This window comes from Daldinia childiae, assembly GCF_008694065.1.
Source record: "Daldinia childiae strain JS-1345 chromosome Unknown Scaffold1, whole genome shotgun sequence".
In the NCBI taxonomy this organism is placed as follows: Eukaryota; Fungi; Ascomycota; class Sordariomycetes; order Xylariales; family Hypoxylaceae; genus Daldinia; species Daldinia childiae.
In genome coordinates this window covers 210556-237310 of record NW_022984642.1, presented here as the reverse complement: position 1 = coordinate 237310, position 26755 = coordinate 210556, and the positions used below count along the sequence as shown (strand labels likewise).

The 26755-nt window shown below is 45.9% G+C and overlaps 6 protein-coding genes across 7 annotated transcripts; 3 read left to right on the top strand and 3 right to left on the bottom strand.

Moving 5' to 3' along the window:
• Positions 1–2493: 2493 nt before the first annotated feature.
• On the bottom strand, positions 2494–6534 carry GL218_00045 (uncharacterized protein; the record flags this gene model as incomplete). The annotated part of the gene is made up of 2 exons (XM_033576454.1): positions 2494–6206; positions 6264–6534. The coding sequence occupies 2 exons, from the start codon at positions 6532–6534 to the stop codon at positions 2494–2496; spliced, it is 3984 nt and encodes a 1327-aa protein (XP_033442201.1).
• A 1339-nt stretch (positions 6535–7873) lies between these two features.
• GL218_00044 (4-hydroxybenzoate polyprenyltransferase, mitochondrial) lies at positions 7874–8716 on the top strand (the record flags this gene model as incomplete). The annotated part of the gene is made up of 1 exon (XM_033576453.1): positions 7874–8716. The coding sequence occupies one exon, from the start codon at positions 7874–7876 to the stop codon at positions 8714–8716; it is 843 nt and encodes a 280-aa protein (XP_033442200.1).
• A 350-nt stretch (positions 8717–9066) lies between these two features.
• GL218_00043 (40S ribosomal protein S23) lies at positions 9067–9657 on the bottom strand (the record flags this gene model as incomplete). The annotated part of the gene is made up of 2 exons (XM_033576452.1): positions 9067–9245; positions 9399–9657. 2 exons carry the CDS (start codon positions 9655–9657, stop codon positions 9067–9069), a joined length of 438 nt encoding a protein of 145 aa, XP_033442199.1.
• A 678-nt stretch (positions 9658–10335) lies between these two features.
• Positions 10336–11214, top strand: GL218_00042 (uncharacterized protein; the record flags this gene model as incomplete). The annotated part of the gene is made up of 1 exon (XM_033576451.1): positions 10336–11214. One exon carries the CDS (start codon positions 10336–10338, stop codon positions 11212–11214), a length of 879 nt encoding a protein of 292 aa, XP_033442198.1.
• Positions 11215–19632: 8418 nt separating this feature from the next.
• Positions 19633–20059, top strand: GL218_00041 (Cryparin; the record flags this gene model as incomplete). The annotated part of the gene is made up of 3 exons (XM_033576450.1): positions 19633–19804; positions 19878–19963; positions 20018–20059. 3 exons carry the CDS (start codon positions 19633–19635, stop codon positions 20057–20059), a joined length of 300 nt encoding a protein of 99 aa, XP_033442197.1.
• Positions 20060–21342: 1283 nt separating this feature from the next.
• GL218_00040 (Kinesin-like protein KIF21A) lies at positions 21343–26729 on the bottom strand (the record flags this gene model as incomplete). 2 transcript variants are annotated; one of them, XM_033576449.1, is made up of 4 exons in its annotated part: positions 21343–21903; positions 21971–26124; positions 26179–26496; positions 26573–26729. In XM_033576449.1, 4 exons carry the CDS (start codon positions 26727–26729, stop codon positions 21343–21345), a joined length of 5190 nt encoding a protein of 1729 aa, XP_033442196.1. The 2 variants fall into 2 exon arrangements, with proteins under 2 accessions (XP_033442196.1, XP_033442195.1); XM_033576448.1 differs by having other exon boundaries at positions 26573–26678.
• Between the last annotated feature and the right edge of the window lie 26 nt (positions 26730–26755).

The window sequence follows — 26755 nt, the reverse complement described above, 5'->3', positions numbered from 1 at the left end:
GTTATTATGTATAATAGGAGATGAAGCAAGGGAACGGTGTGATAGGAGCAAGGGGGCCACCATATTTCCCTTAAACCACCGTTAAATTCTATTGGTTCACTATGTATATTTACTTCAATGAAGAGGAAAAGAATTATACAAATCTAGCAGTATAGTATTCCTCACGCCGAGTACCTCAAAATATCCCAAAGTGTTCCGAACAAGTGCATGTAGCCTCAAGCATATAAATTCCTCATAAATACTTCGTTCACGATAAGCATTTCAACATCTCGGTATACCTAATATGTCGTATTAACTACCTAGATACCTAGTAAGTAATCTAGCCTATAATTAAAGACTATATCCCATAATAGAAAACGACGTCAAGCGTTGAAATTAGACAGGTAGCAGTAGACAGTTTTCAAGCACATGGCTCTATTATGTAGGAGAGCTAGTCTCAATAGTTCGGACGACAAACTTATGACTGCCGCATGGATCATCCAAACAGTCAAAGCCCCTCCATCAGAGTTACATCGTGGGGCTCTAAGTTGTACCGAGGGCCGGAGAAATACACCAAGGAAGGACGGCGGTAAGACTAACGAGTTTAGAGCATGTTTTACGCACCATTACGAATTTTCATCTGCCTTTCCAATGTTTCCGATTAGGTTTCTCACTAGATCACCCAGATAGATAGAAATTGATCCACAGAATAAGAGCGTACTCTATGAGTCCTCAAATGACGATACAATACAATAAGGGGTCGGGATCACCCGCATATAGTCATGTCCTAAGCAATAAAATTTGATACATATATCAAACGATAGTCTAGAACAGATAATGCCTATTTCACCTTTCTATCCCCCACCAATAGTTATTTGGTTTAATACCATTATTAATTCATACTAAATTCGTAATCCTACCGTTCTAGTACATAAGCTCACTGGCTCCGGGTGTCAGTCCGCTTGCGTGATTGTTTTCAAGGTATTTCGGGCAATTAATTAGACATATGTCCCTGAAGTAGATGAGCCTAGTAGGGAATCGATGTGTTTATAGTCCAGGGCAATACGGAATGTTCCGACGCATGCCAGGTATTTAGGACCGACCGCGGTATCATCAGAAAGACCCTTCATCTTTAGATCAGACGGGTATCCACAGTTCATTCTATAATAGCTTAGGAGCCAGGAACAGAGCTAATAACGCTTTACTTGGAGATTTCCCTGAAATGCTCGATTCTACGCAACAAGAAGATGGCTAGTGGTATATGCCGGCCTTTTCAAGAGCACGCTAGTAGTGGGAAGTATGCGTATCTCGTTTCTAGCGCCGCTCGGGACATCAAACTTTTGATAGATGTTTCTCATTAGCAAATTCAGGTAAGTTTTTCATGTTAGATTTCACACTCATAACCAATCACACTCATCCCTCCAAAATTATGGTCGACTTTTAGATTCTAAAAACTACTTCCGTGTCCACGAACTAGATAAACAAATGCCAAAGGTTTCTAATGTTATCCTTACTAGTCTACTAGTTTCTACACAGATCTCATTTCCTTCCACCTACTAGTTAATCTCGGCATATTTTAGCCAGATATGGTCGATCTGCTAGTGTATAGGCCCATCTAGAGATCGATATATTCGTATGCCTTGAAACATTTACTACAGCAACTCTTAACTACATCGTGGAAGACTAACGTAATCAAAATGAAGTTATCCATTTGACTAGTATAAAACAGAATCTTCCACTGTCTTTCATATTAATGTATTAAGATAGGTACTTAAGAAAGATACTTTGCAATATACCTCTATAATGAATAAGTCACCTTAAACTTCACGTACTTTACCGATTACTCCGGGAAGTGTTATCTCATGCTAATTAAAGGGGTAAAAATGCATTAAAAAAGGGGGAGGGGGGTAAAATAGAAAGTATCTACTTAAGATATATTTCGTAGTTAAATTCATTTTGAATATAGAAATTATTTCATTACTGCGATTGAAGGTATTTCTCTGCTATAAATTAAATAAGTATGTCCTTAGAGTATAAACAAGACCTCGAAGTCCATTAATATTAGGCTCATCAACCTGATATAGCTTGAGGAAAGGTATATTTCAGCCAGTTATGAGAGCAATGTCTACAGTTTTAAAGACACATTAGTTACTTCAAGCTATCTAGTAAATCACACAACTATACGTCAAGACTATAACATGAAATAAAAAGGCGGCCAAATGGGTTGCTAGTTCGAGTAATTACTAGGTAGTCACAAATTTACATAAGAGCTACCTAATATATAGGCAAGATGCCAAACAGAGTATGAACAAATAGTCCGAGGAGAAAAAATGTCGGAATCTCTAAAGGGAGTAATACCATTACAGTACAGTGACAGCAGTATATAAGAAGGATCAGCTAAGATACTAAACCCTAGTACCATATACGAGGTATCAACCATTGAAGTTAACGCCACAAGAAAGGGGCACGTGGCTGTCGCTATAGGACAAAATTAATTGTGACAATTTTTATTAATTACAGGCGGCCTCGAGCTCTAGCACTGCCTCTTCCCCTTCCTCTTCCTCTTCCCCGACCGCGTGTAGCAACGAAAGGTTTTCTAGCTGGGCCATCATCGTCGGCTTCCAAAGACGAGTCGCTGTCACTACTATCACTACTATCATCTGAAAATGATAACCTGACAATAGTAGGAGTACCCAATTTCTTAACAGCCTGTTGCCGCTCTGGGGCTTGATGCTCCGGCGTGGGACTGGGTGAGGGCGAAGGCTCGGCTCCCTCATTAGCAGGCTCAAAATCATCATCAATTAGTTCTTTGCGGCCCCGTTTCGAGCTTGGTCTGCTAGTTTCCTCCGCATTCTCGGTATCTGGTATTGGTTTATTTCGAGTAGTTGTAACAGCAGGAGTACCTTGGATCAAAGCTGCTCCAGGGCTTCCTGTCGCACCATCCCTTGTCCGGCGTGAACCAATCCTAATTCTCCTGCCCCTGAGAGCTGCTCGTTCTCTCATAGACATGAAACGGGTATCCGGAGGCGCATCGTCTGACTTGGCTATCGCGGGAGATTGTGTTACTCGCCGTCCTGGTGGTCGGCCTCTTTTCCTTACAGAACCCCCACGGGCCGCGGTTGGTCGTGACTGTTCTCCTCCGTCATTTGCGTCACCCAGTTCTCGCGCCAGCTGAGCTTCAAGTTCATCTACGGTAACGTCATTCTCATTTTGAGTGCTGTCGGGGTCTTCAGCATCCACCGTAATACTGCTCTCGTCATTCTCAGGATTACTAGGTAAAGATTTTCTCGGTCGTCCTGGCGGGCGGCCACGCTTCTTCCCAGTGGACGGAGTAGCAACCGTTCCGATAGAGCTTCGGGGTGGTCGCCCTCGTCTCTTAGCCGCCGGCTGTGGTGTGTTTTCGACGATAGTTGAATTTCCCTCTTCACCGCCAGGAAATTGAGTCAAAGCGCGGATTGCATCCGCCGCTAAATCTACAGGGTCTAACTCCTCCGGTATGCCATCTTCGCCCTCAGATCCAAAAATTCTCAGGGGCTTAATTAGAACACTATCGTCTGGGTCTTCTGCGGGCTCCTCGGCTTCCACATACGATGCTCTTGGTTTAGCGTGTCGCAGAGTAGGTCGTAGAGGATCGATAGGAAGAGGAGGCCTCGCTTGCTTAGGTGCTTGCTTAGGTTGAGAGGCCGGCTCGGTTGTTTCTCTCGGTTGTGTTTCCGTAACGTCGTCCCCTGGCTGTTCACTAGGGCCGATTGCGGCTGTTAATCTTATGGGTGTAGATACGCTATCGCCAAGGGCACCGAGTAGAGCTGGATCCAAGTTGACAAGTTGATCAATATTCCCGGTCTTGGGCTTTTTGCGCTGGTGACTCCTAGGTCCTCTAAAGTCGGGATCATCATCCATCTCAAGTCTTGCCTTTCTCTTCGCAAGTCGCAGCGTCTTTTTGACGTATTCGGACATTTCTGGCTCGTTGTTTAGAGCATCAGCAGATGGAACCTGAAAAGGATCGAACAAGATTTTATCTGCACTTTCATCTTGGTCATAGAATCCCATTCCCATCATTCGTGCGTGACCAATCATAGACGGATCGGGGTACTGAGATTGACCTGGAAGAACCGAGTCTCCTTCTCCATATTGTATAGCAGACATCTCGGCGTGGTCAACCTCGTCCACAGGTTCACCATGCGACATGTCAGCAGCGGGTGCTTGGCCATTCTCATAACTAGCAATGGTTGTCTCAGCATGGTCGAGGAGATGGCTTTGATCCCCATAGCCGTTCATAATTGAATCCTGAAGGGCCGAATCCATTTCGTGCGGAGCGTCTTCTGCAGAATTCAAAGAAGCCAATGGATCTCTAGCCTTTTCAGCATCCGCCTGCTGCTTTAGACGTTGCATCCGCTTCGTATCCCTCCCGCGATTTTCGTCGCCGGTGGCCTTTAGCCAGCTAAGGTTATGTTGCCTGAAGTCGACGATTGATTCGACACTGCGATCATCCGCAATTGGACGCGTATCGTGCCCAAGAAGGGTATTCTTAGGGACATATGGATGTGTATTGCCACTCTGTCTACAAGACCCGCAGTTGCAGATATTGAGACATTTGGGACACTGCCAATGTTCCCTCTCCATTGCCATCTGGGGCATCGTATCAAATGCCCGCCACAAAACACCATAACAATATGCGTTTTGACATGTCGTGCAGAAGTTTAGCTTGTATGTATAGTCTTTGTGGCAGCAGACGTGACAGCGGTAGACATCGCCCTTCTTGGCCTTGCGTTTCGGCTTCGGCTTCCTCTTAATGCGACCTTCCTCGTCGACCTCGGGTTCATCAGATTCCTCCGCTTGAGGTTGAGATGGCTTTGTGATGTCATTCCAAGGTCGCCTTCGAAGCTGTTCTTGGCAGATCTGGGCTACCGACTTCTTTCCCGTCTTTTTCCGCACGATTTCGATGGGCTGGGGGGACAAATCGACATCGACAAATCCATCTTGTTGAATAACCATTGATCGCCAAGTCTCATGTTTTTCGATGAGATCGGGCCATTTCCATTGCTCGCACCACTGGAGGCCCGATATACAGACACATGAACGTCCCATAGCATAGCATTCCATGCAAATATCGTATGTATCTTCGTCGCCGTTGATCAGCGTTCGCACACAACACTTGCAAGTTAAAAAGCGGTTAAAAACGTTGGACCGGCAGTATGAACATGTAATGTTTGAATCGAAGGGGATATATTCAACGTCTGTTTGCTTGTAACCAAACATCTCGTCGACAAGGATCTCGGTGAACAGGCCGAACAAACGTTTAAAGTCATTAGCCATCTGCTTCATACGTGAGGAATTTTGCATCAGCTCTTGACCAAGACCCAATAACCCAACTTCGGCGTTCTCTTCGTGGGCTTGAAGGTCTTTGTAGTACTTCTCCATAGTATAATAGACGATAGCCTTGTTTTTATATTGCTCATCTCGGCAAACCAGTCGCGCTTTTGGCAAGGCTTCGTGAAGAGCTAAGTCGAGGGTTTCGACCGTTGTCCTATTCCATGCAACTTTCATAGTTCGCGTCCCGCGGTTCCAGACTTGGTGGGGAGCCAAGGGAGGTATAAGAATGAAGTCGCCAACTTTTTGCTCAACAATATAGACGGGGAAATTGGCCTTCTTCCAGGCGTTGATCTGCGCGAAATGCTTCTCGATTTCAATATCGTGGCCAAGCATGGAAAGGAAGTACTCTCGAACAACCTCGCGATCCTTGGTCTCAGTCATAAACCAAATCGAGCTCCCCGCCCTATCTCCATTCTCGTCTTCCGAGGCTTCCACCATAATATTCTGACCCAAGCTCGCGCACATCTCTCGATGCGCAGGCGTATACGTTCCTTCATGACCGATGTAGCACATTAAATTTTGCGCACGCATCTCCTCAGGCAAGCTACTCATGAGATCTCCTGCCGTAGCAGAAGTCTTTTCCGGTGCGCCAAAAATATCGTCATTTCGAGTGTCTGCTCCTGGATTCTCGCTGATGTTTTCATTCATATAGAAGACATTTGGAGGAATGACCTTCTTCAGATGATTATACCACTCGGGAGGACAGTCTATATCCTTCAGATAAAGACGCTGGCGCCGGTCGTCGCGGAAATTCGTAGGGGTCCATTGATTGGTCAACTGTCGCATCGATCGCAAGTAATGGCCAGTAGTCATTGGAATATCGGTCTGTGCTGTTATGTCACGAACATTTTCCTCTACCAGCTCCTATCAGTATTTATAAGCACTATATACGACGAAAGCGAAAGACTCACGTTTTTTATCGTAAGTTTTCTCCAACCAGGCGGCACTGAATAAATCTTCTGGGAAGACTTTGTTCCAGCCTTCTATAACTAACGGTCGGCCTCCCTCGATAACATGAAGTTGTACCAGCTTCTCGAAACCAGAGGGACCAAGGCGCCTGATCTGTGCGGTGGAAATTCGTACAACCCAGTCGAAGTTCGGCGCGCGATCGACAAGAGCATGGAGGTCGAGATCTGGAGGGATTGGGTCGAATTTGGCTTGGGGATGTAACGCGGTCGGCATTTTAGCGACTGCTCGAGGTACACACTAAGTACTAGTAATTTGAAGGGTCGTGTTTCGGAGAGGTGGAAAGGGGTTGTAAAGCGACGGCGGGGTTCACGAAGATGGTGATCGCCTTCAGACGCGCCTCATACATAGAGCTTCACGATCACGAAAGTATTCGCAAAGAACAACGAACGCAATCTACATAGTACCCCATATGTTTTTTAATACAATAAGCTTATCGTGGAGTAGTTAGGCTCAGTATAGGAGAAAGATTGCCAACTCCTAAGCGCGAAACAAAGGCGTTAAAGCAATTCAATGATTTTGGTAAAATGCGACGCACTTGCAGCGCGAGGCTGGAAGTAAGGAAGCTATGACAATAAATTTAAAGATGATAGTTAATGGAAATCGCAAGCTGGATAACTTAGTGTACCCACTGTAACCGCACAGGTACTTCCGCTTAGTTACGGTTAGATGAATTGCGGTAGGTTCGGTACTTCCAGTTCGTGCACAGACCTATACAACCTCTAGAACTTAGAGAAACTACATGTAAGTACCTACCTCTAAAAGGTGACTTCTTCAATAACCAGCAACTTCTCAACACGACTTTAATTAAGTCATGAAATGGCTATAAACTCAAGGTGACAGCTATTAATTTTTTAATATCAGAGGTAGGTTTTCATTCCCTTGATTTACTCGATAGTAAGTCAATAATTCACCTCTTGAGAAACAAATATGAATATAAAAAAATTTGATAGGCTTATTAAACACTCACTGGTTATCACAATTTTGTAACAACATATTCTATAACGAACATTGGTATTTTATACTGCTACCATATTAGCATCATATTATAAATTAGTCATTTTTATATAGCGTTTCTCAAATCTACCACTGCTTAATCAAAACTTTCAGTTTCGCTAGAAGCACAGCTAACAAGTCTTCAGAAGTCGATACAACCCTGAGCAAGATGCGTCGACACCTTATATCCAAAAGCACAAAGTGTCTACTGTCTCATGGTCTGATACCTCCAAACTTAAAATTATCGAGACAACTTCATAATGTCTCCAGAGGTGTCTCATGTTACCTACGGAACGCAACATCAGCCTCAAAAGCCCTCAGTTTTCCAAGGCCAAGGCAGATAGTTCCAATACACTCACAACCTATAAGCCAACGCCAACGCGGAGCCCACACTATCGATTCACCATCCTCAGCTGTCATTCCAGAACCATACTCGCCACCCACATCAGGCATTCTATCCCGCCTGCCTAAGTCATGGGTTCCCTACGGAGAGCTCATCCGGATCGATAAACCCACAGGGACGTATTATCTATTTTTCCCATGCTTATTCTCAACACTAATGGCAGCTCCGCTCGCTACCCCTATGGCCACCCCATTGTCCGTCGTTGGTACCGCTGCTCTCTTCTTCACCGGTGCCCTTGTCATGCGTGGTGCCGGCTGCTCCATCAACGACCTCTGGGACCAGAACTTAGACAAGCACGTAACGCGGACGCGGCATCGGCCCCTAGCACGAGGCGCCATCACGCCCTTCAAAGCCCTAGCATATACAGGCGCGCAGCTCCTGACTGGCCTTGGGGTCTTGCTGCAATTCCCGACCTCATGCCTTTTCTATGGTATTCCCAGCTTGATATTTGTGGCTTCATATCCTCTCGCAAAGCGCGTGACGTATTATCCACAGTTCGTCCTGGGCCTGACCTTTTCCTGGGGCGCCATTATGGGCTTTCCTGCTCTGGGGGTAGACTTGTTGTCGAATAGTGCCGCTATGAGTGCCGCTGCCCTACTTTACGCAAGCAATATATCCTGGACTGTACTGTACGATATGATCTACGCGCACATGGACATCAAGGATGATGCCAAAGCAGGCATCAAGAGCATTGCTCTCAAGCATGACGCTGATACAAAGAAAATCCTGTCCGGGTTAGCGGTAGTACAGATAGGTCTTCTTGGAGCCGCCGGCATGGCAGTAGGCGCCGGACCAGCTTTCTTCATTGGGAGCTGCGGTGGCGCTGCTCTGACATTGGGCTGGATGATAAAGAGGGTAAATCTCAAGAACGTGAAGGACTGCTGGTGGTGGTTTGTCAATGGATGCTGGATCACTGGAGGCGCGATCAGTCTCGGTCTTGGGGTTGATTACCTGTTAAAATACGCTGAAGACGACAAGACACAGTCTTTAGAGAATTAGGCTTCAACCATGATGTACAGTTATGTGTATATAGCAGGATTAGGTGCCGGATTTAGAATACAGGTTACCTAAGGTAGGTAATTAAAAAGGATGTACTCTACTCCCAGACCAATTATCTCCGCATTAGATTAGGTATTCACGATAATCACGATAGACTCTAGAAGAATTACAGGTATTGCTTTGGCGACGCAGAATCTCTATTTGTGGATCTCGTCTGCCTGTGAATGAGTATCAAGGCCCGAACCTATGATGCCGTGATGAAACAAAGCAAGCCGTATCGACTCCGCATGCCCAATGAACCTTCTCTCGTTGCACATTTTCCTTAATTTCCTTCGTCCTCGACCGAACGTCTATGATCTCGGCTTCTCCTTCTTCTCCTTCCATAGAGCTAGCAGACCGACACCGGAAACCTTTACGACCTTGAATCGCACACCGGGAATATCACCCTTGGCCTTGCCCTTGCGACCGAAACCAGCGAGCAGGACTTCGTCGTTCTCGTCTACGAAGTTCAAGCAACCGTCGTTGGGGACTAGAGTTAAATCACGTTAGCTATTTCGCACTCAAAAATGACAAAACCATCACTCCTAGATATTCGTTCTCGTCAAGCCAGCCACCTCAGGCCAACCAAAATTTCGTAGTCGCGAAAAAGACAGATGGAGAGTAAAAGTAGGGGTATTCGTACCGAAAGCAGTAACCTTCTTTCCGTTCTTGATAAGTTGGACACGGACACACTTTCGGATAGCAGAGTTGGGCTGCTTGGCTTCGACACCGACCTTCTCGAGGACGATACCCTTGGCGTGAGAGGAACCACCGAACGGCGACGACTTGAAAGCGGTACCGAGAGCGCGCTTCTTGTATCCGAGATCGGCCCACTTCTGCTCCTTTCGGTGCAGACGCAGTTTGCGGGCTGCGTTAAGTCCACGAGGCTTTCCTTTACCCATGATTGCTATAGTAGAGGGGTCGCACGGTCAGTAAATGTAGACTCGAGGGCGCAAAATTTTATTTATCGTAATCGAAAGGAACGAGGTGAAGGAGGATTGGTAGCAACGTTATTGACCAAGACCAAAAGATGATATAGATAGATCGATCGTGAATGAGGAATTGACTTACCGATTTGTATGTGGTATCGCTGAAAAATGGGTGTTGAAGTCTTGCTTAGATGGATGGATAGATAGATTGGCTAGTGGTTCGTGGATGTGATGTTTCTTCGGTTAATTTTTTCCACAGACCAAAAGTTGGAAAATAATTGCTAAGGGTTTCTTCGCCCTAGTCCCCAGGCCAAGGTGGGCCACAGAACATGACTCCACTTAAAGGTACCTAGGTACATTAGGTATGTATGGATGGAATGGATGGAACTTTATCAAAGTGGCTAAGCAGTTAATTCATCTAAGCCACATTAATAACGGAGACGGTCCCATGCATGGACCATGACGCGTGTGCGTTCCTTCGCATCTTCATAGGCAACTTTCAAACTGACCAGTCATATTCGTCAATTACAATATCTCGTTCTCCGAGCCAGCCTGGCTTCTGAACTGCCCTTCTTTAATAGGGCTATTTGAAAGGGGTTGTATTTGATATTAATCGTATTCTCATACTGTCAAAATGTAGCAATGTTAGCAATGGATAACCTCAAACTAACACCGAGCAATTCTAAAGCTCGCGACCCTCCTAGGTTATTCCTTCATCCCTCTCCAGCAACTTCACATGTCTCGCTCTCAGGAGTGGTGGCTGCTAGCCCGGCAGTTCCGCCTGCCGTTGCTTCAATTTCGAACACGCGAGAAAATGCTAGCGGCGCATCTATCCAGCAGTCTCAAGCTACTCATTCGCTCGCGCGAACAGGTTCGTTATTAAATACACGAAACCGCGCGCCCGTCGGCCGACTCCATACTGCTGACTCCACCCGCACTGTTGATAGAACCGACGCTTTGTGGGCTGAGATGCAAGCGACTTTAGAAGAAGTCGAGCTATCGGCAAGCGGAGGTACTCATGTTTTTGGACCGGAGCATGACCGCAAGCTCGCCGATTTACGTGCGGCTCAAATTAAGCTGGCGCAAGCATGGGCAAGAAGCGAGGCCGACGACTCAATCGAACCGACGGCTGCGAACGAAGTGCCAACCCTCAAAGGAGCTTTAGGTGAGATTGGTGTATCTGCTACTGGGGTAGCCCTTGGTCCTACGATATCCTCAAGCGTCGGAAAGGTGGCAGTAGAAGGTACAGAAGGAGGGAAAAGTACAGTCGGTACAGGCAGCGCACGACCTGGAAGTAGTGGGACTGGTCGCGAACGACTAGGCGCTAAGCTCGAAGAAGAAACGGAGAAGGATATCCTTCTAGCAAGGAATAGGAGAGAGGCGAATGATCGCTACTTTTCAAAGATAGACCAGGGAGTTAGGGATGTGGTCGAGAAATTAGAAGAAGTGGCTATCGCCATGAGAGCTGTCGAGGAAGAAACGCGTAATATCTGGAGCGACAACGCTATACCGGATAATGCGAGGGTCTAATGAGGACATCCTAGAATTGTGCATATGTATTACGAAGATCAGATGCACTTGCGCATTGGCCTACTATGGGTATTGGGGCATAACGATATTCCACGATGGTTTTCACTCATGCATATGCAATCGGCGTCGGTATGTAAAGGGACAAAGGGGATTGTATTAGCCTGATGAGGCTGCTAACACACCTGCAGCAACTTGCTAGTTGGGTGCATGATGGTCGAAGAATAAGTGGCTTGTACCAGTAACCACTCGGGGTATAAGTCTTCATAATATGGTATCCTTAACATTGGTCCATCTCCTGGGCCAAATATTCGTTTCTCATAACGCGTATTGTGCTCATAATATAACCACTCCACACGCCTACTCCTCAGTCTCAGCTGAGTCCTTAGGTCCTCATCCAATACCCAAACTTTCTTCCTGAATTATGGATACAGACTGGATCAGGGCGTTGTCCTGGGTAGGGGTTAGGAATATATCCTTAACCCCTACCCGCAGTCACGCAGACGCGACCAGGTCCCGCGGCGTCTAGCAGCTCCAGTCAGTATGTAGATCTTTATAAGGCAGAAGAACGTTCGAGACTCACCGTCGCCTCCGCAGTAGCGGAGACAATAGCCACGGCGGCCATAACAGCGACAATGATGGAGAACATCTTGACGGCTGTCGAATAGGACGGAAGTTGGTTGGTTGGTTTTGGTGATGTTTGACAAGGCAAAAAGCCCCTAGATCATCCAAAGAGAACGTCTCGTTTCCCGGAGAGGGTCTTTAGGTTTTTATACACATACACTTCTCCTCTTACACATACATATATTCCTTACCTTAGATCGGACCCAGTTCGCACATGCGGGCGCATCTTGCCACCCCTCATTGTCTTTAGAGTTACGGTCAGGACTTAATCGAGGTTGGGAAGTAGATTCAAACACTTTCATTGGATGGCACGTCCAATTCGGATCCAATTTGGAGGGGTTGGGTCAAATCCCCAACCCCTGGGTCTCTCACCGCCGGGCGCTGTGAACTCGAATTCGGGACGCAACGATACAACGACATCCATTTTAGGCATGGTAAAGCTGCAATAGAGTCGAAGTTCTACCAACGAGCGGACACCACGACCATTAGATCTTTGGCTTCTGTGGGACCTAGCAGAGAGATTTAATATCTTGGCGAACTTCATTGCCAACACATGCATTGATAGGTTCTATTCGGCCGGTACTTTATCCGTGAAGGCCGACGACCGGATCTGATCCGCTAGAATCAGAAGATAGAAAGAAACAATTATATTATAATAGTAGACCAGGTACAAACACATTTCGTCTTTGAGGCTTAGGTTAAGGTCTCTCGAAGACACATCTAGACGCGACTGTAATTATGTACACTAACACACCGATGTCTTACGATAACATACCAGATGGCTTAAGCGAGATATATCCCTTGCGACAAGGCAATCATCAAACTACTAGGAAATTAACTGGAATAGGAATAAGCATTTCCGTTCTATTTACCCTTGAAGGTAATAAACGTACTAGTATTAATGATTAGAAAGTCCCGAAAAGGTCTTCCGGCCCTTCCGGAAGGTTTCTATGTTCAAGGATAACCTCTTTTTGTTATTCGTACTCGAAAAAAAAAAAAACAATGCGCCGGTAATAAATGTAGTTATGCAAAATTATTGCAGAAAATAAGACATCAATATGCTCATTTCGCAAAGGGAAGACTTCAGGTTTTTACGCTACTTCCTTAGGGCTCATTTTGTACGTGCTATTTCTAAAGTCGGCCTAGTAACTTGATCATATTTTCCACGCCGGCTCTCCCGGCCGAGGTACGCTAAGCGCTCGGGCTCAGCGGCCGCGCACCATGCCACTATTACTTCTCGGGTGTATGTTCCAAAACCGCTCTGTCCAAGTACGATCATAACAGGTACCGAACATAAAAATAATGATAGTTAATAATAATTCAATACTCAATTATAAATCAATTACAAGAGCTTCTGCTTATTGGAAATTCCCTACGTCCTTATTAAGAAGTTTACATCAATAGGTAGACGGCACTTACACGTAGAAGTTTAGAAGGTAGTATTGCAAGAAGCAAAAACGCCAAGACGACTATACCCTATTCCAATCCTCATATTAATCAATTGCCGTCCTGTCGTAGTTAAACGCTATATAAGCTAAGCATTTTCTAAGCCTAACTAGCTGCAAACCCCAGGTTTCTTTAGGATGCTTTAACGCGAACCCCATATCTTCGGCTTATAGTTCCATAGCAGTGCAAACACTTAAAGTCTTCAGATCTGCTTCATGGACACATATCCAAAGCACCGAACCAAGGACGCTATCAAAACCCATATAGATAAATAACCGAATATTCGGTACCTACCTACCTTAGTAGATGACCACTGAAATGACGACAGTTGCTTTGGAAGTCTTTTTTAACGGCAATTTCTCTCGCGCGCTACAATCTTCCAATATCTAATAACTATCGACTATACTTAACTATACTTCAGCCTTACTTAAGCTAGTATACTATAAGGTATAAGTAACCATATTGTAAATCAATACTAGTAGGTATTAGCAAGGAATAACCATGAATACCTACGATATATACACAAACCAACAAGTATAGCATAGCTAAGCCCATGCAAAAAGTGTACCAAGTATGCCAACAAGGCCAGTAGTATTCAGGTTCTGTCCCGAGTATTTGGGCCAGCCTATATGAATCACGGTAGTTGTTTCTACCAAGCAAAGTGTCTCTAGCAGACATCGCAAACAGGAAATTTACGCGAAGCTGAAGTACGAAAGCACGTGTTTTCAACAAGCTCCAGGGACTTACGTAGTAGTATATCAACTGACCCTAGCATCGTTGCCGATCATAGAGAAGAAAAAAAGGGCGTATGTAGGATTTCGGCTCTATTAGTATGACCTCTCCGTAGCGCTAAGATGCTATCATCATTCCTATTACGGGTAGCGATGCGACCCTAGATGTTGATAGCTTCCTTCCCCGCGTTTTAGATAGACGGTCGAGAAGCCTCCGCGGTCTTGGCTGGGAATCACGACGCTGGCAGATGTGAGATCTGATCGCGAAGACCTCAATCCCCAATGAGAAAACCGCGTAACATACATACATACATATACTACCTCTCACCTGCATCAGCCGCATTGGTCCCCCGCGTTTTAACGTCTTCTCTTCCCTTGGCTTTCCAGGTTCTTGGTACCGTCTAATATACGATGACTTCAAAGGTTGCAGCCCATGGTAGGGGCCACCTCGTTCATAGCCATGCGCACGAGGAAGGCATCCCAGGGACGGTAAATCTTCAAGCTGCTGGTATGTCGCTCTAGAGTATTCGTCGACGTTCCGAGGCTAACTTAGTGGCTTGCGACACTTTATAGAGGGCGACGATACGGTCTATGGCATGGCCCTCTTCCCAGGTTATTATACCCTCTGAGTCCTTTGGGATATCCACTGATGATTTGGGTTTTTTTTTTTTTTACTAACACTATCAAAGTTCCTGCCGAGGACCCAAATGACCCTTTGCAGGTATGTTTCGTGAAGTTGTAAATAGGGGCGAGTTCTGACGTGGCAATCAATAGTGGTCCAACTTCAAGAAGACGATGATCCTCATAATTTGCTCGTTTTACTCTTTTCTCGCCAATGCGTCCGTCATTGGGCCATCGCCATACCTCGACCTCTGGGCTGAAGAGTTTAATATTTCTCCTGCCGTGGCATCTGAGTTGATATCTTATCCTAACCTCGCCTTTGGATTTGGTATGTAGTCTCATGCGGCAAGAGAAGAATCAGTGCTGATACAATAAAGGTTCTTTAATTTTCGTGCCTATGTACTTAAAGTATGGCCGACGACCAGTCATGCTGTTCTCTCTTATTACATTCGCTGCCGGTCTGATAGGGGCGTCGCAATGTACTTCATTCGGTGGTTTAATGGCAGCCCGCGTAGTCCACTGCTTTGGTTCTTGCGGGTAAGTTTTCGACAAACACTCTTCATATATGGTAGCTAATATCCAATAGTAAGCGAGATAATCATATCCTATCCCTTAGGCGATATTCACTAGGGTTCACCCAAGAGATACGCTTAGAAGATAAAACGTCATGAGTTAGAAACTAATGTGTTGTCTTAATATCAAAATAGTATGCGAAGCATTACCGGTGCAGTTAGTTAATGATATATTCTTCTTGCACGAAAGGGGCAAGCGCATCGGATACTATACAGGTAACGAACATGACATCGATCGTTATCCAGTATATCTCTAACATCTATCAGTCTGTCTATGTCTCGGTACTTTTGCCTCGTTACCTGCTGGATATATGCTCTCTGGCGGTCACAGCGTATGTATCACTAAGAGTTTTCTTCTCCATTTCCTCGCCTATCTTGGATGTCAGCATTCCTATATCGGTTCGCCAGAGGAGCCAATGCCCCTGAAATGTTCACATACCTCTAAACTCCTCCCAAAAGAATTAATTACTAATTTTCAGCGATTTAGTGGAGGCTTTTCTTCTATGTGGAGTTTGCGTTCGCCATGGCACTGCTTATACTAGCATTTTTCTTCGTCGAAGAGACGTCCTATAACCGCCAGGCCCACGTAGCACCCTCCTCGCCACCGAATGAGCTGGAAAAGGAGGGTGTCCATGAAGTCGAAAAGGGAACTCAACAGGCTGACTTGATTGTTCCACCCCGTAAAAGCTTCGTAGAAACATTAAGTCTGCGAGGAAGAGTTGATTCTAATGTCCCATTCTTTACGACAATGATTCGTTCATTCACTTACTTCCGTATGCGACCCCCTTTTCCTTTTACTAGTTGATTTTGGAGTGGCGACCTTCTATCTCGAAGCCCCTGATCTCATTATTGAAAGGAGTAACTACTGACAGATTTCAAGTTGTTCCTCAATCACTCTGGGTCATTACTACGTTTGGAATCAATGGTAAGCATAAATGCCAATTTAATTAAGCGTGATAGCCTTTCGCCTGTCCTAGTTGCTAACATACTTGTAGTACGTCATATAGTTACTATATATCCCCATAAAGGAATAGTCTTGAAAATACGTGGTAACGTTGAGGTATTAATATGTAGTAGATTGGCCTATCGGCACTGTCCTTTTCTTATACTTTCCCAATCTTAATTACATCGCCACCTTACAACTGGACAGTGGTAAGTCGCTTTCGTATAAGCATTACTCACATCTTGATTAACATACAATACAGACCAACTCGGGACTCTTTGCCATTGCCGCTGTGGTGGGTTACGGACTTGCCGTTCCTTTTACCTCGTCATCAGACAGGCTTGCGGCTTTCTTTACGAAGCGTAATAATGGAATCCGGGAGGCCGAAATGCGCCTGGGAGTCATGGTAATTCCGATGCTCGTAGGGCCTGCAGGAATTGTCCTGTACGGATTAACGGCAGAGCAAGGCTTACATTGGATATGCTTCTTTATTGGAGGGGCCATGAACTACTGGGCCGCGTACTTTTACTTCTCCTTTACGCTTGCATATGCAGTTGACTCCTATTACGCTAACACTTCTGAGATGCTCATCGCGATGAACATCGGGAAGCAAATTATCTCCTTTGGGTTTGGCCTAAAAGTCCTAACTTGGGTATTGGAATCTGGGTATGGTGTTGTCATGTCTGGGATCTTTGCCGCTGTGCTATTAGCAAACAACCTCGTGCTCATAATCTTTATGGTATGGGGAAAGAGAATTAGAATTTTCTTGTCACAGACTTGGCTTGCAAGGTTTCATTTTCGGAGTATTCGGGAGGTTACAACACATTAGTTGTGGGATTACGCAGGACACTGATGACCGCGAGATAGTGAGCTCAACAGCATAGAGGTTGTCTTCTGACCTAGACTGAACGTACTTTCAACAATGACTAGATACCTGAGTAAATAGTACTTATATAGAATATAGGAAGTATATATTTGATACTATTATTCTTATTAATTATTCAGCTAGGTACAGCTTTTTTCAGAAGTGTTTAATAGATCAAGTGAACAGCACATCCGTACAATCTCCTATTTTTCTCCTATTATTCTTTCAACAAAACAAACCCAGATGCCGATTTTACCAGCTAAGCAACTAATGCAGCCTCTGCAGGTGGCGGATTCACCGGACGCTAACAAGCTCCGCAAAATCTCAACAGTAACGACGTACGAAATTTCAAGCTTTGCCGCTGGACCGGTGAGCCTAGCAGGGTATGCGATCAGTTTCGGTACCACTCAAGAGATGAAGAGGCAAGATGAAAATCCTGTTTGTGTGACTTGGAGACAGGCACGGTAATAAGGTCTTCCGTAAATTAAATTGTCGTTTAGGTACTTAGATGTGATTCGGTAGACCAATGTTTTCTTCAAGGCTTCCCGATAGCCGAGTTCCGCGGTCAAGGTACCAAGACAAAAACTGACATCGGCCTGCATTGCCGCGTATCATCCGAACTTCTCCCCGGAACGTTCTCGACGTCCCGTCCCATAGCGCATATGCATGAAGCTTCCTACCTGGAGCCTGGTTCGCTGGTTCGCTGGTTGGCTGACCTCACCTTTATTGGGTCAGCAATACGCCAACACGACGCGCGCTTGCACGTATCGAGAACGGAACGCAAGATGAGAAGATTACGTAGGGATAGGCCCGGCCCACATCCAAGAAGCCTTAGAGGTTCAACGCGCCAGTGGCAAACACAGAAGACTTTTTATATGAGGTACATATGAAAATAAATATTCTATCGTGAAGGTCGATCTACATATATTTTATGTATATGTCTATTTCGTACTCGCTAACTATAGGCGTGATGAGAAGAGATTTTACTATGTAATTTGCGAGCATCGGGATTTGACCAGTCATCTTGAAAGTAACAAAGAACGGTACGCAGACTGCTCTAGATTCAACTGGCCCTGTCGGCCTGCCTTAGCAAGCCAGCTCAGCCATCCGTTTGGCTAGCGTGATAGTCACTGCACGCTCAAGCCTTAAATTTTGCCCAAGCTCCTGTCAGATCTGGTTCAACTTAAGGATCGCTGAGTTAGCTCAGATCCGTAGGTGGGGAATTATATATTAACCAGCTTATGAACGGTTGCCAAGATTTTATACACCTGAAAGGAGACTAAACCCGGCACTAGACAGCAAACTACATACATCAGTTGTCGAATCAGGCGTTGCGGCTGAAATAATGTAACATAAATATGCCTAAAGATTATCATAATTATACAGCCATTATGGAGTATTCATCACCTAACGGTATCCAGGTACCTAACGCAGACAGGGCTACGAATTTGCGGGGGTCACATTATTTACGGATGATGGAGTGGCTGAATTAACCCTGTCTAACCAGGCACACATACATAATACTTTAAATAATCTCTAACTAGTTATACATACGTAAGTTTAGTATACGAGGTTTGGTATAGACAATACGCCTGTACTTCTCCTGGGAGTTGGATAGGCCAGTAGGGAAGGTAGGGGTTTGAATAGTAGGAGTCTAGCCGCTGAGGACTTTATCTTATTACTTTAACATATCGAACGTGTATAGGTACTAGATAGCTTTGGGTTTACAAGTTACGAATACTATTACGGCTTCTGTTCGAAACTATGCGTAACAACCGAATCGTTACCCTCGCGGGCATAACACAGAAAAGATTTCAAGCAAACTTATAACGTCCTCGTAGGCGAACTCCGAGTACTACTATTACAAAGACAAGCTTACTCGGAAGAGCCAACAAAAACGGTCAAAACATCATGTATATAGGTACCTTTGAGGTGAAAATATGCCAGATATAAAAAGATACAAAGGTATGCTAGTCCTTAAATAGCTCCGCACGTTGCATATCCCTAAAGAGGTTTGCGAGGGCTGGACCTTCATCCAGAACGCTCAACATTGGTACAGAAAATTGCAACATTCGATTGCAACATCCGGGTCGTTCTCGTAGTTGTCTCCCATTGGTTCCTCTCGGTTAATCGATTATGCTTGCTTGAAAAGACTCTTCAAATCAAGTTCATCAAGTTCTCATAGTCGATCATTTACCCTATCCAGTAATACAGGCTTTGAAATACCCCTGTGCATTCAGCTCTTGAATTACTTGATAGAGGTTGCTTCTGCCGTCGACTACGTCCAAGATGAAGCTAATAGGTCGATGGCTATTTTGTACTGGAGTCAAATGCATTATTTTGATCCACTGTACGAAGTTTACTCTATGTCACCGCTACGTTGCCTAGTGTCGTGAAGCTGGCGAGGCTTTGATGAAGAGCCTTGGCCATCAGATGCCCTGATCATGGGCAATAAGGAAAACTATCTTCGAATATAAGAAGCGATGATTCTCCCAGTTCATCTCAGTTTTTTTTATCACCCACAACCAGATCCATCTTTGCAAACAGGTCATCCATCATCTCTGCTTCTTTAATATTCACCGAGCCTCCAAGTTCTTAAAAGCCCCAAATACAATCAACATGCAGCTATCTACCTTCTTCGTCACCTTCCTGGCTACCGCCGTCCTCGCCAACCCGGCCAAACGTGGATACGGAGATAGTGCTCTCTACGACCCTTGCACCGGTCTCTATTCCTCTGCTCAATGCTGTGCTACCGATGTTCTCGGTGTAGCAGATCTCGACTGCAGTACCCGTAAGGCTATCTCTTGAATCCTTATCATCTAACTATGAGGTTCTACGTTTTACTAACTATTCTTCTATAACAGCGAGCGCAGTTCCCATCAGCGCGCTGGAATTTAAAGGAATCTGCGCTGTCGGTGGACAGCGAGCCCGCTGCTGCACCGTACCTATCGTAAGTACTATTAAATTTCACCATAATTATACGCATACTAATGGGCCTTTCTAGCTTGGTCAAGCTCTCCTTTGCCAGACCCCTATTGGAGTTTAAGTGACGAGTTGAAAGGTCATGCAAGGCTTCTGGGGAAAATACAACACTCGGTAGAAGTTATTTCTTCAAAATACTTCGCCTCGTCAATAGTCTATCGGAGTGGGCCTCGGTATTAGCAGTTGTGATGGATTGTCGGTCTATTAGATATAATTGAAAATGGAAACTTTTCCATCCTTTCACCAAAACTCAACTTTTAGGAATCGTGTGATTATTTACCTATGTTTTGCAATTTTCATATCACGTGTTTTAACCCTAGAGCTTCTATCCAAACGAGGCACTCGGATGAAGGATGATACTAGCTGGTATCAGTGGGTGAAATTAAACTGAATGTAATTTCAAATGCAAGTAGCGTAAATATTCCTTGGTGGAAAAAAAAACCGATCATGAGGATGGGACTCAATGGTACGATGATATTAGGGGATGTCAGGGGGCGTTACCGCGGACCACTTAGACGTCTGAATAATGGAATTCTACATATGTATACTACCTGTAGTATTAACCTTGCCACTCCAATAATTTTTCGACAATATGATAAGTACCTACCTAAAGTATATTGGCAAGGCATCATGAACAACAAGATAGGTGGTCAAATTTATTCATAGACCTTGACTACCTAACTTTCAACCTACTTAGCCTGGGCACGACGTTGTATCAATCGCGTATAAACAGAAACCAACTATGCAAGAACAACATAATAAACGACTGGCACAGGGAGGCCAACGCATAAAGCCTAGATTACATATTTGAAAAGCACGTCAGGTTGAAGATAAATGAAGTTCTGAAGTAGTATTTCAGGTGTCGACAAGCCTGCTACGCTTAGCTATAAAAGCTCTCGCCCAACCCCTTTATACACCACAGCGCAGAGTAAAAAGTAAGCCACTAGGATACAGAAAATTCAACGACTGACAATCCAGTCCTTCATCAAAACTATCCCATAAACACATCCTAGCAACGGTTCGTTTCGTATCCCATCCAGATCATTCATTGTCTGTTTGCCGTGGAAAAAATTGGGGGTTGACTAATTAAAACTTCAAGGGAAGACCGCAAGGGTATATGGTGGCTTTTTTTCGCCCGTAAAACATCACGAACGTCTCCAAATACAAAGTACAATATGCACGACATGACACGAAGTAAAGAAGGGAAATACGGAACTCCTCAAACGCCTCGCCAGATGTGCACTATGTGCCTGGAAAACAATACCGAGCAAAATCTCAAGTAAGCCAAATGGCGTCGTGATTGGTGGCAAGAAAGACGGTTAGAGGCATATCACGCCAACCCCGCGACTAGAAGCAGTTGAGGCTACCTTTCTTCTTTTTCTTGTTGTTGATTGCGTTCATGCGCTCCTCTAGATGGGTTCTAGCCCTCTCGGCGTCTTGGCGCTTCTTGCGCTCCTCCTCAATCTGGTAAAGGCTGTCACGGTTTTCTCGTTGAGGCCGTTCCTTAAGCTCCTTAACTTCTGTCTCAAGGTCTTGGGCACGTTTCCTCCAGGCCTCGCAGTCAGCCTTCATCTTCTTGGACTGGCTTTCGAGATCAGTCAGAGCTTCTTCTAATGTAGAAGTAAGCTGTCTTTCAGCCTTTAGATGTCTCTCGATGCTTTGTATGCGTGCCTCCTGGTCCTCTCGGATCTGAGCTAGAGCAACATCATGGCTGGTTGGCCGACCGCCAATTGACGCTGGTGGGATACCTTGAGTTGGCGAGGTCGCACCACCGGGTGGGAGCGGGGGAAGAGGGATGGCGGGTGGTGGAGATGGTAAAGAGATAACGGATGCTGTCTTCCGGACCTGCGAGCTTGTGGAATCAGCTCGCTTTGGTCCATCGACAGCGCTAAGCTCCTCGATACGAGCCTAAATATATGTTAGCCAAGTGTAATAACAGGTATAACGGGTTGGGTATGTGTAGGATAAGCCTTACCTGCAAGGCGACCATGTCTTCCCGAACAGTTTCCAACTCAGTCTGCGCTTTGATTCTCGCCGCATGGGCCTCTTCTAATTGTGTGTTGCGCTCAGTTTGGAGCGTAGACAATCTATTATTGGTAAGTTGGGCTTGGTCGTAGTTGGTCTGCAATTGGTCCTCCAATTCCTCTACCAAACGAGAGTGTTTCTTATTCTTGTTCTCGAGATCATGCATCCGCTTCTTCAGGGCTGCAAGCTGTTCTGTAACGGAAGAGTAGGGGCTCTTCAAATCTTCGTTGTCCGGATGAAGTATGCCATTTAGCGAAGATTTTACAGTCTCGAGGTCACGCATAATCGTGTTGTTGATCGCTGACAACTCATCGATATGACCTTCGAGCTCGATGGACCTCTGCTGTTCAACATTCAAAGCCTTTTGATCCGCAATCAAGTCCTCGATACGCTCACTAATCTTATCAACGCTTACTTCAAGACCTAATGCAAAAGCGACTTGGGTAGCAATCTTCATAAGCTCGTCGCGTGCTTCCGTAACATCGCTTTCTAAAAATCTAATGTTTTCAGCATGCTCTGACATGAGCATATCGATTTGTGCGTCATATTCTTCCTTGGAGCTGGCCCGAACCTCGTCGATTTCTCTGGCATGGTCGTTGTGGAGCTGAGCTAGGTTTTCCTCGTAGTTCTGGAGGGCCTTCCCATGCTCTGCTATTTGTAATTCGAGCCGACTAACAAGTTCCTGATAGCCGCGCGATTCCGCAGATGAAATATCCCGTGCTTTAGAAACCTCTTCGAGTTGCTCTTTCGCAAGAGCATGTGCCTGCTCTAGTTGAGCCACCTTGGCAGCATTATCATCAACGATCGTCTTGAACTTCTCGATCTCACTACGCAGCGTAGCAACAAGGCCCTGGTGCTTAGCTTCCGCTTCCTCGGATTCCTCGTCGCTCTTTGTTTGCCCTCGAGACTCGTCGACCTGTGCATACGCAGCTGCGACCTCTGCTTCAAGATCGGTGATGGTTTTCTTCATTTGTTGTTCGGTTGTTTGCAAAGCATCCAACGCGGCGTTGTGTTTACTCTCCCAGCTGAGAAGCTCAGCTTCGAGATGAGCAATTTTAGCCTCGTGGGCTACACGCAACTCACGTTCTTGCTCGCTCCCACCCTGTGTCTGCGTCGTTGACATTGATCGAACCTCGGCAGCTTCCTTAACCGAAATGCGCAGAGCCTCTAACTCGTCAACAAGTTGTTTTTCACGGGCAGCATGACTCTCTTGCATGTCTTGAAGTTGTCGTTCGTTCCTCTCTAGCTGCTCCCTTAATGCGGCAACCATTGAAATATCAATAGGACTAGACTTCAAGCTGGATCGCTCACGTGTTAAACCTGAAATGATTGTCATCTTGCTCTCCATCTCTTTCCTCGCGGTAGCGACATCGGCCTCCAGCTCCTGGATGCGCTCTGATCTAACGTGTAGCTCATGCATCGCTGAGTTTAAGTTAAGATCGAAGTTCTGCATAACATCGGGCTGCTCCTCGAAGTGCTCAGCTGCCATGTTTCTGAGCGTTGCAAATGATCGATGTGCACGATCAATTATCATGACATTCTGACTGGACTTTCGACGAATTACCGGTGTACCCGTTCTTGGGGAAGGTGGCTCCGCGTATTTGGCCTTGGCCACTTCGGTTTTGAGCTCCTCGACCATATCCAACGTCTCCTGGTGCATTTCCTCTAGTTGAGCGTACTTATCGGCGAGTTCTCTCTCCGCTGCCTGTTTCTCCTCGGCCAATGCCTTGAGTCTCTCTAATTCTGCAGCAAGAGCTTCACTATTATCAGCGCTCGCTGTTTCCGTTACTAGAGTGGCCCTAGACTCAGAAGGTTTAGACACTTCGCTCTCTGGAATATCAACAGTAGTAGGGGAATCCATAGCTGATGATAATTCCGAGGATAGAGATCGCGATAAGTGCATCCCATCTTTGGCGTCGCTCGATCTCATCTCGGATAAAAAACTCTGAGGCCTGGTCTCGATCGGAGAAGTTATTGACAGGATCGAATCGCGTTGACGGGTTGGGTGTCTTGCCTCATCGACCTGGTCCTGTAATTCTGCTAGGGTGCGCAAAGCCTCTTCGTATTTCGCATGGAGCATGTCGTACTCGTTGATGGTTGACTCGTGCTCGACTCGTAGGGCGACAAGTTCTTCAGTTACATTCTCAAGTTTGTCGGCAACATATTTATTTTGTGCTGGACTCTGAGGTGGGTATTCCATAGGTGACGGCACCCTCTCTGGCGTTTCGATAGCTATGCCGACCGCTTCATGATCGCTGGCAGTATCGGGGTGATCTTGATCGTTGACTTCTTCCTCGGTACCTTCGGCGACTTCAGGAAGAGTTCCTCTCATTCCTAAGCTTTGTCGACTAACATGGCTCTTGGTCGATCGCTCCGACAAGGTACGGCGGTGTCCATTGCTTTTTCCGCGCTCGGATTGGACGTCGGACTCTTTGCCATCTGGCTGGATATGGTCCAGTTCGTGTAGGAGGCTGTCGAGTTTGCCAAGGCTTCGCTGGCGTTCAATAACCTGTTCAAGGCGGTCAATCTCACGTTGCATCAACTCCTGATCTTGATCAGACTCGGCAAGTCTCTCCTCCAAGGTTGAAATATACTCTTCGCAAGAGGCTTCATTGTCTCGGATTCGCGCGATCTCTTTGCGTAATTCTAGGACGATGGTAGCATTCTTTTCTTCGCCAGATGTGTGGCCGTCAAGCTTAGCTTCTAAGTCGTGAAGGTAGCTCTCTGTACTAGCCTCACGATCCATTAGTTTTTGTAAACGTTTTTGTAGCTGAGTATTGATTGTTTCAGCGTAAGCGCACTTCGTTTCCTTCTCAAGAAGACTTGTTTCCGTGCTTGAGAGTGTGGCCCGGGTGCTGGTAAGTAATTGCTCGAGAGATTGTATTGTCTTCTCGTATTCCAACACAACCTGCTCGACAGCTTGGGCAAACGAATTAGACCGGTTTAACCTTTCTGTTGCTGTATCGCCGGCATGATCCTCTAGATCCTGGTTCTCGGCAGCTTCGTTATCCCGGGCCTTAGCCATTTCGGCAATGAGCTTAGCATGACGCTGGCTTAGACTGTTGTAACTTTCCTGAACGTCTAAGAGCTGATCTTGTAATTCCGACTCCCGCTCGTTTTGCCGCTCGGACTTCTCATTTGTCGCAACATTGCGACGCTCACCCCCACTACGTTCCGCGTTTCGGATCTGATCGCGTAAGAAGGCAACTTCGGCTTTCAGGCGTTCAATGATTGCTTGTTTGTCCCCTTCTTCTACCTGTTGTATCCTAGGTTTGCTCTGAATAGCTCGGGCTCTTTGCGCGTACTGAACTGTGTTGAGAGTTTCGCTTAAGTGAAACTCCGCCGGAGTCACACAGGCGATCATGTAAGTGATGGCATTCCCGCCAAGGGAATCCTGGAGGAGTCTAGTCAATCTCGAATCACGATACGAGACATGAGACCCGGCCTGTCGAGATGAAAGCTGTGATATAACCTTGCCCAACGCAGCAAGGCCAGCATTAATAGAGATACCTTCCTTAGCCCGCTCGCCTTGAGCGCCAGTATTCTTTAGACGTTCACTACCAGCTAAATCAACAAAGTGAAGTTTGCTATCAGTTGTAACCCAGGTCTCAGTTCCGGTCATAGCTTCTATCGGAACTGAAAACCTCTTGTTAGCCCCTTGGGCGCTCTGCGATTTGCTCTTGCGCTGCACTAGATTCAAACTGAAGACGGCGTGCGAACGCGAAGATTTAGCGTTTATAGCTGTCGCATCAGTCTGTCGAATCGTTGAGCCAAAGTTTAAAGCATTCATAAGATCATCCACTGAGTTAATATCAATCTGTTGTAGGCCAGTAAGGATGATGTTACCCTTCTGATCTTCACGAATTGTGACGTTACTTCGCTCATATTGCTGAAAATGGTCTGGCACAAGCAAGTCGCGAAGCTGCTCATTGTAAATCTCTACATACGTTGCTTTCAATTGCCAATTCTTTTCGCCCTTCGGTGTTGGCGTTTGCATCGAGTATCGTGCCGGCGTTCGCAGTTGGGACATGGAACTACGATTCGAACTTCGCGGGGGACCCTCCAACTTCTCGAATAGAGCCATCGCAGCTCGCGGGATTACACCTACCGGGAAGGCATGTCAGTATTAAAAATATCGCACATTCATAATTCACTTACCCATAGACTCTAAGTCGCCTTGTTCACCAGATGTTCCCATCGTGTAGGACTTTCCCGCACCGGACTGGCCATATGCGAGTAGAGAGACATTGTAACCTTGGAGAAAGGCGCTGATACTATCTTGCAAGTATTCCCAGACCCCTTCTTGGTCAATATCAGAACTAAAAACTCGATCGAAGACGAAGAGCTTTTTCCCTTGTGGTGAATCGATGGAAATACCCGTATTCGAGGTGGTCTGCACCATAGACCGTTGAAATCGCTGGGGAATCAGTTCGTAGCCGGGATCCGTGGGTTTTAGTGGTGGCCGCACACGAACAGCTACCCATCAACTATTAGCGTTGTGATTCGTTGTTATCAAACCTAAGAGGGCCTCCTAGAGATATGTGATACTCACCAACTTTTACAGCAGTGCGACCCCCATCTTCATCCGATGCTCTACTCCCCCCTACTCTGCTGTTCATACTTAAGCGGCTATTGCTTCTTTGTGTTGGCTTCACCATGGCGCTTGACGGTCGTGGTAAGCCTGGTGATCCGGGAGGAGATGTTGCCATAACGGCGTAGGGAACCAGCCTGGTAA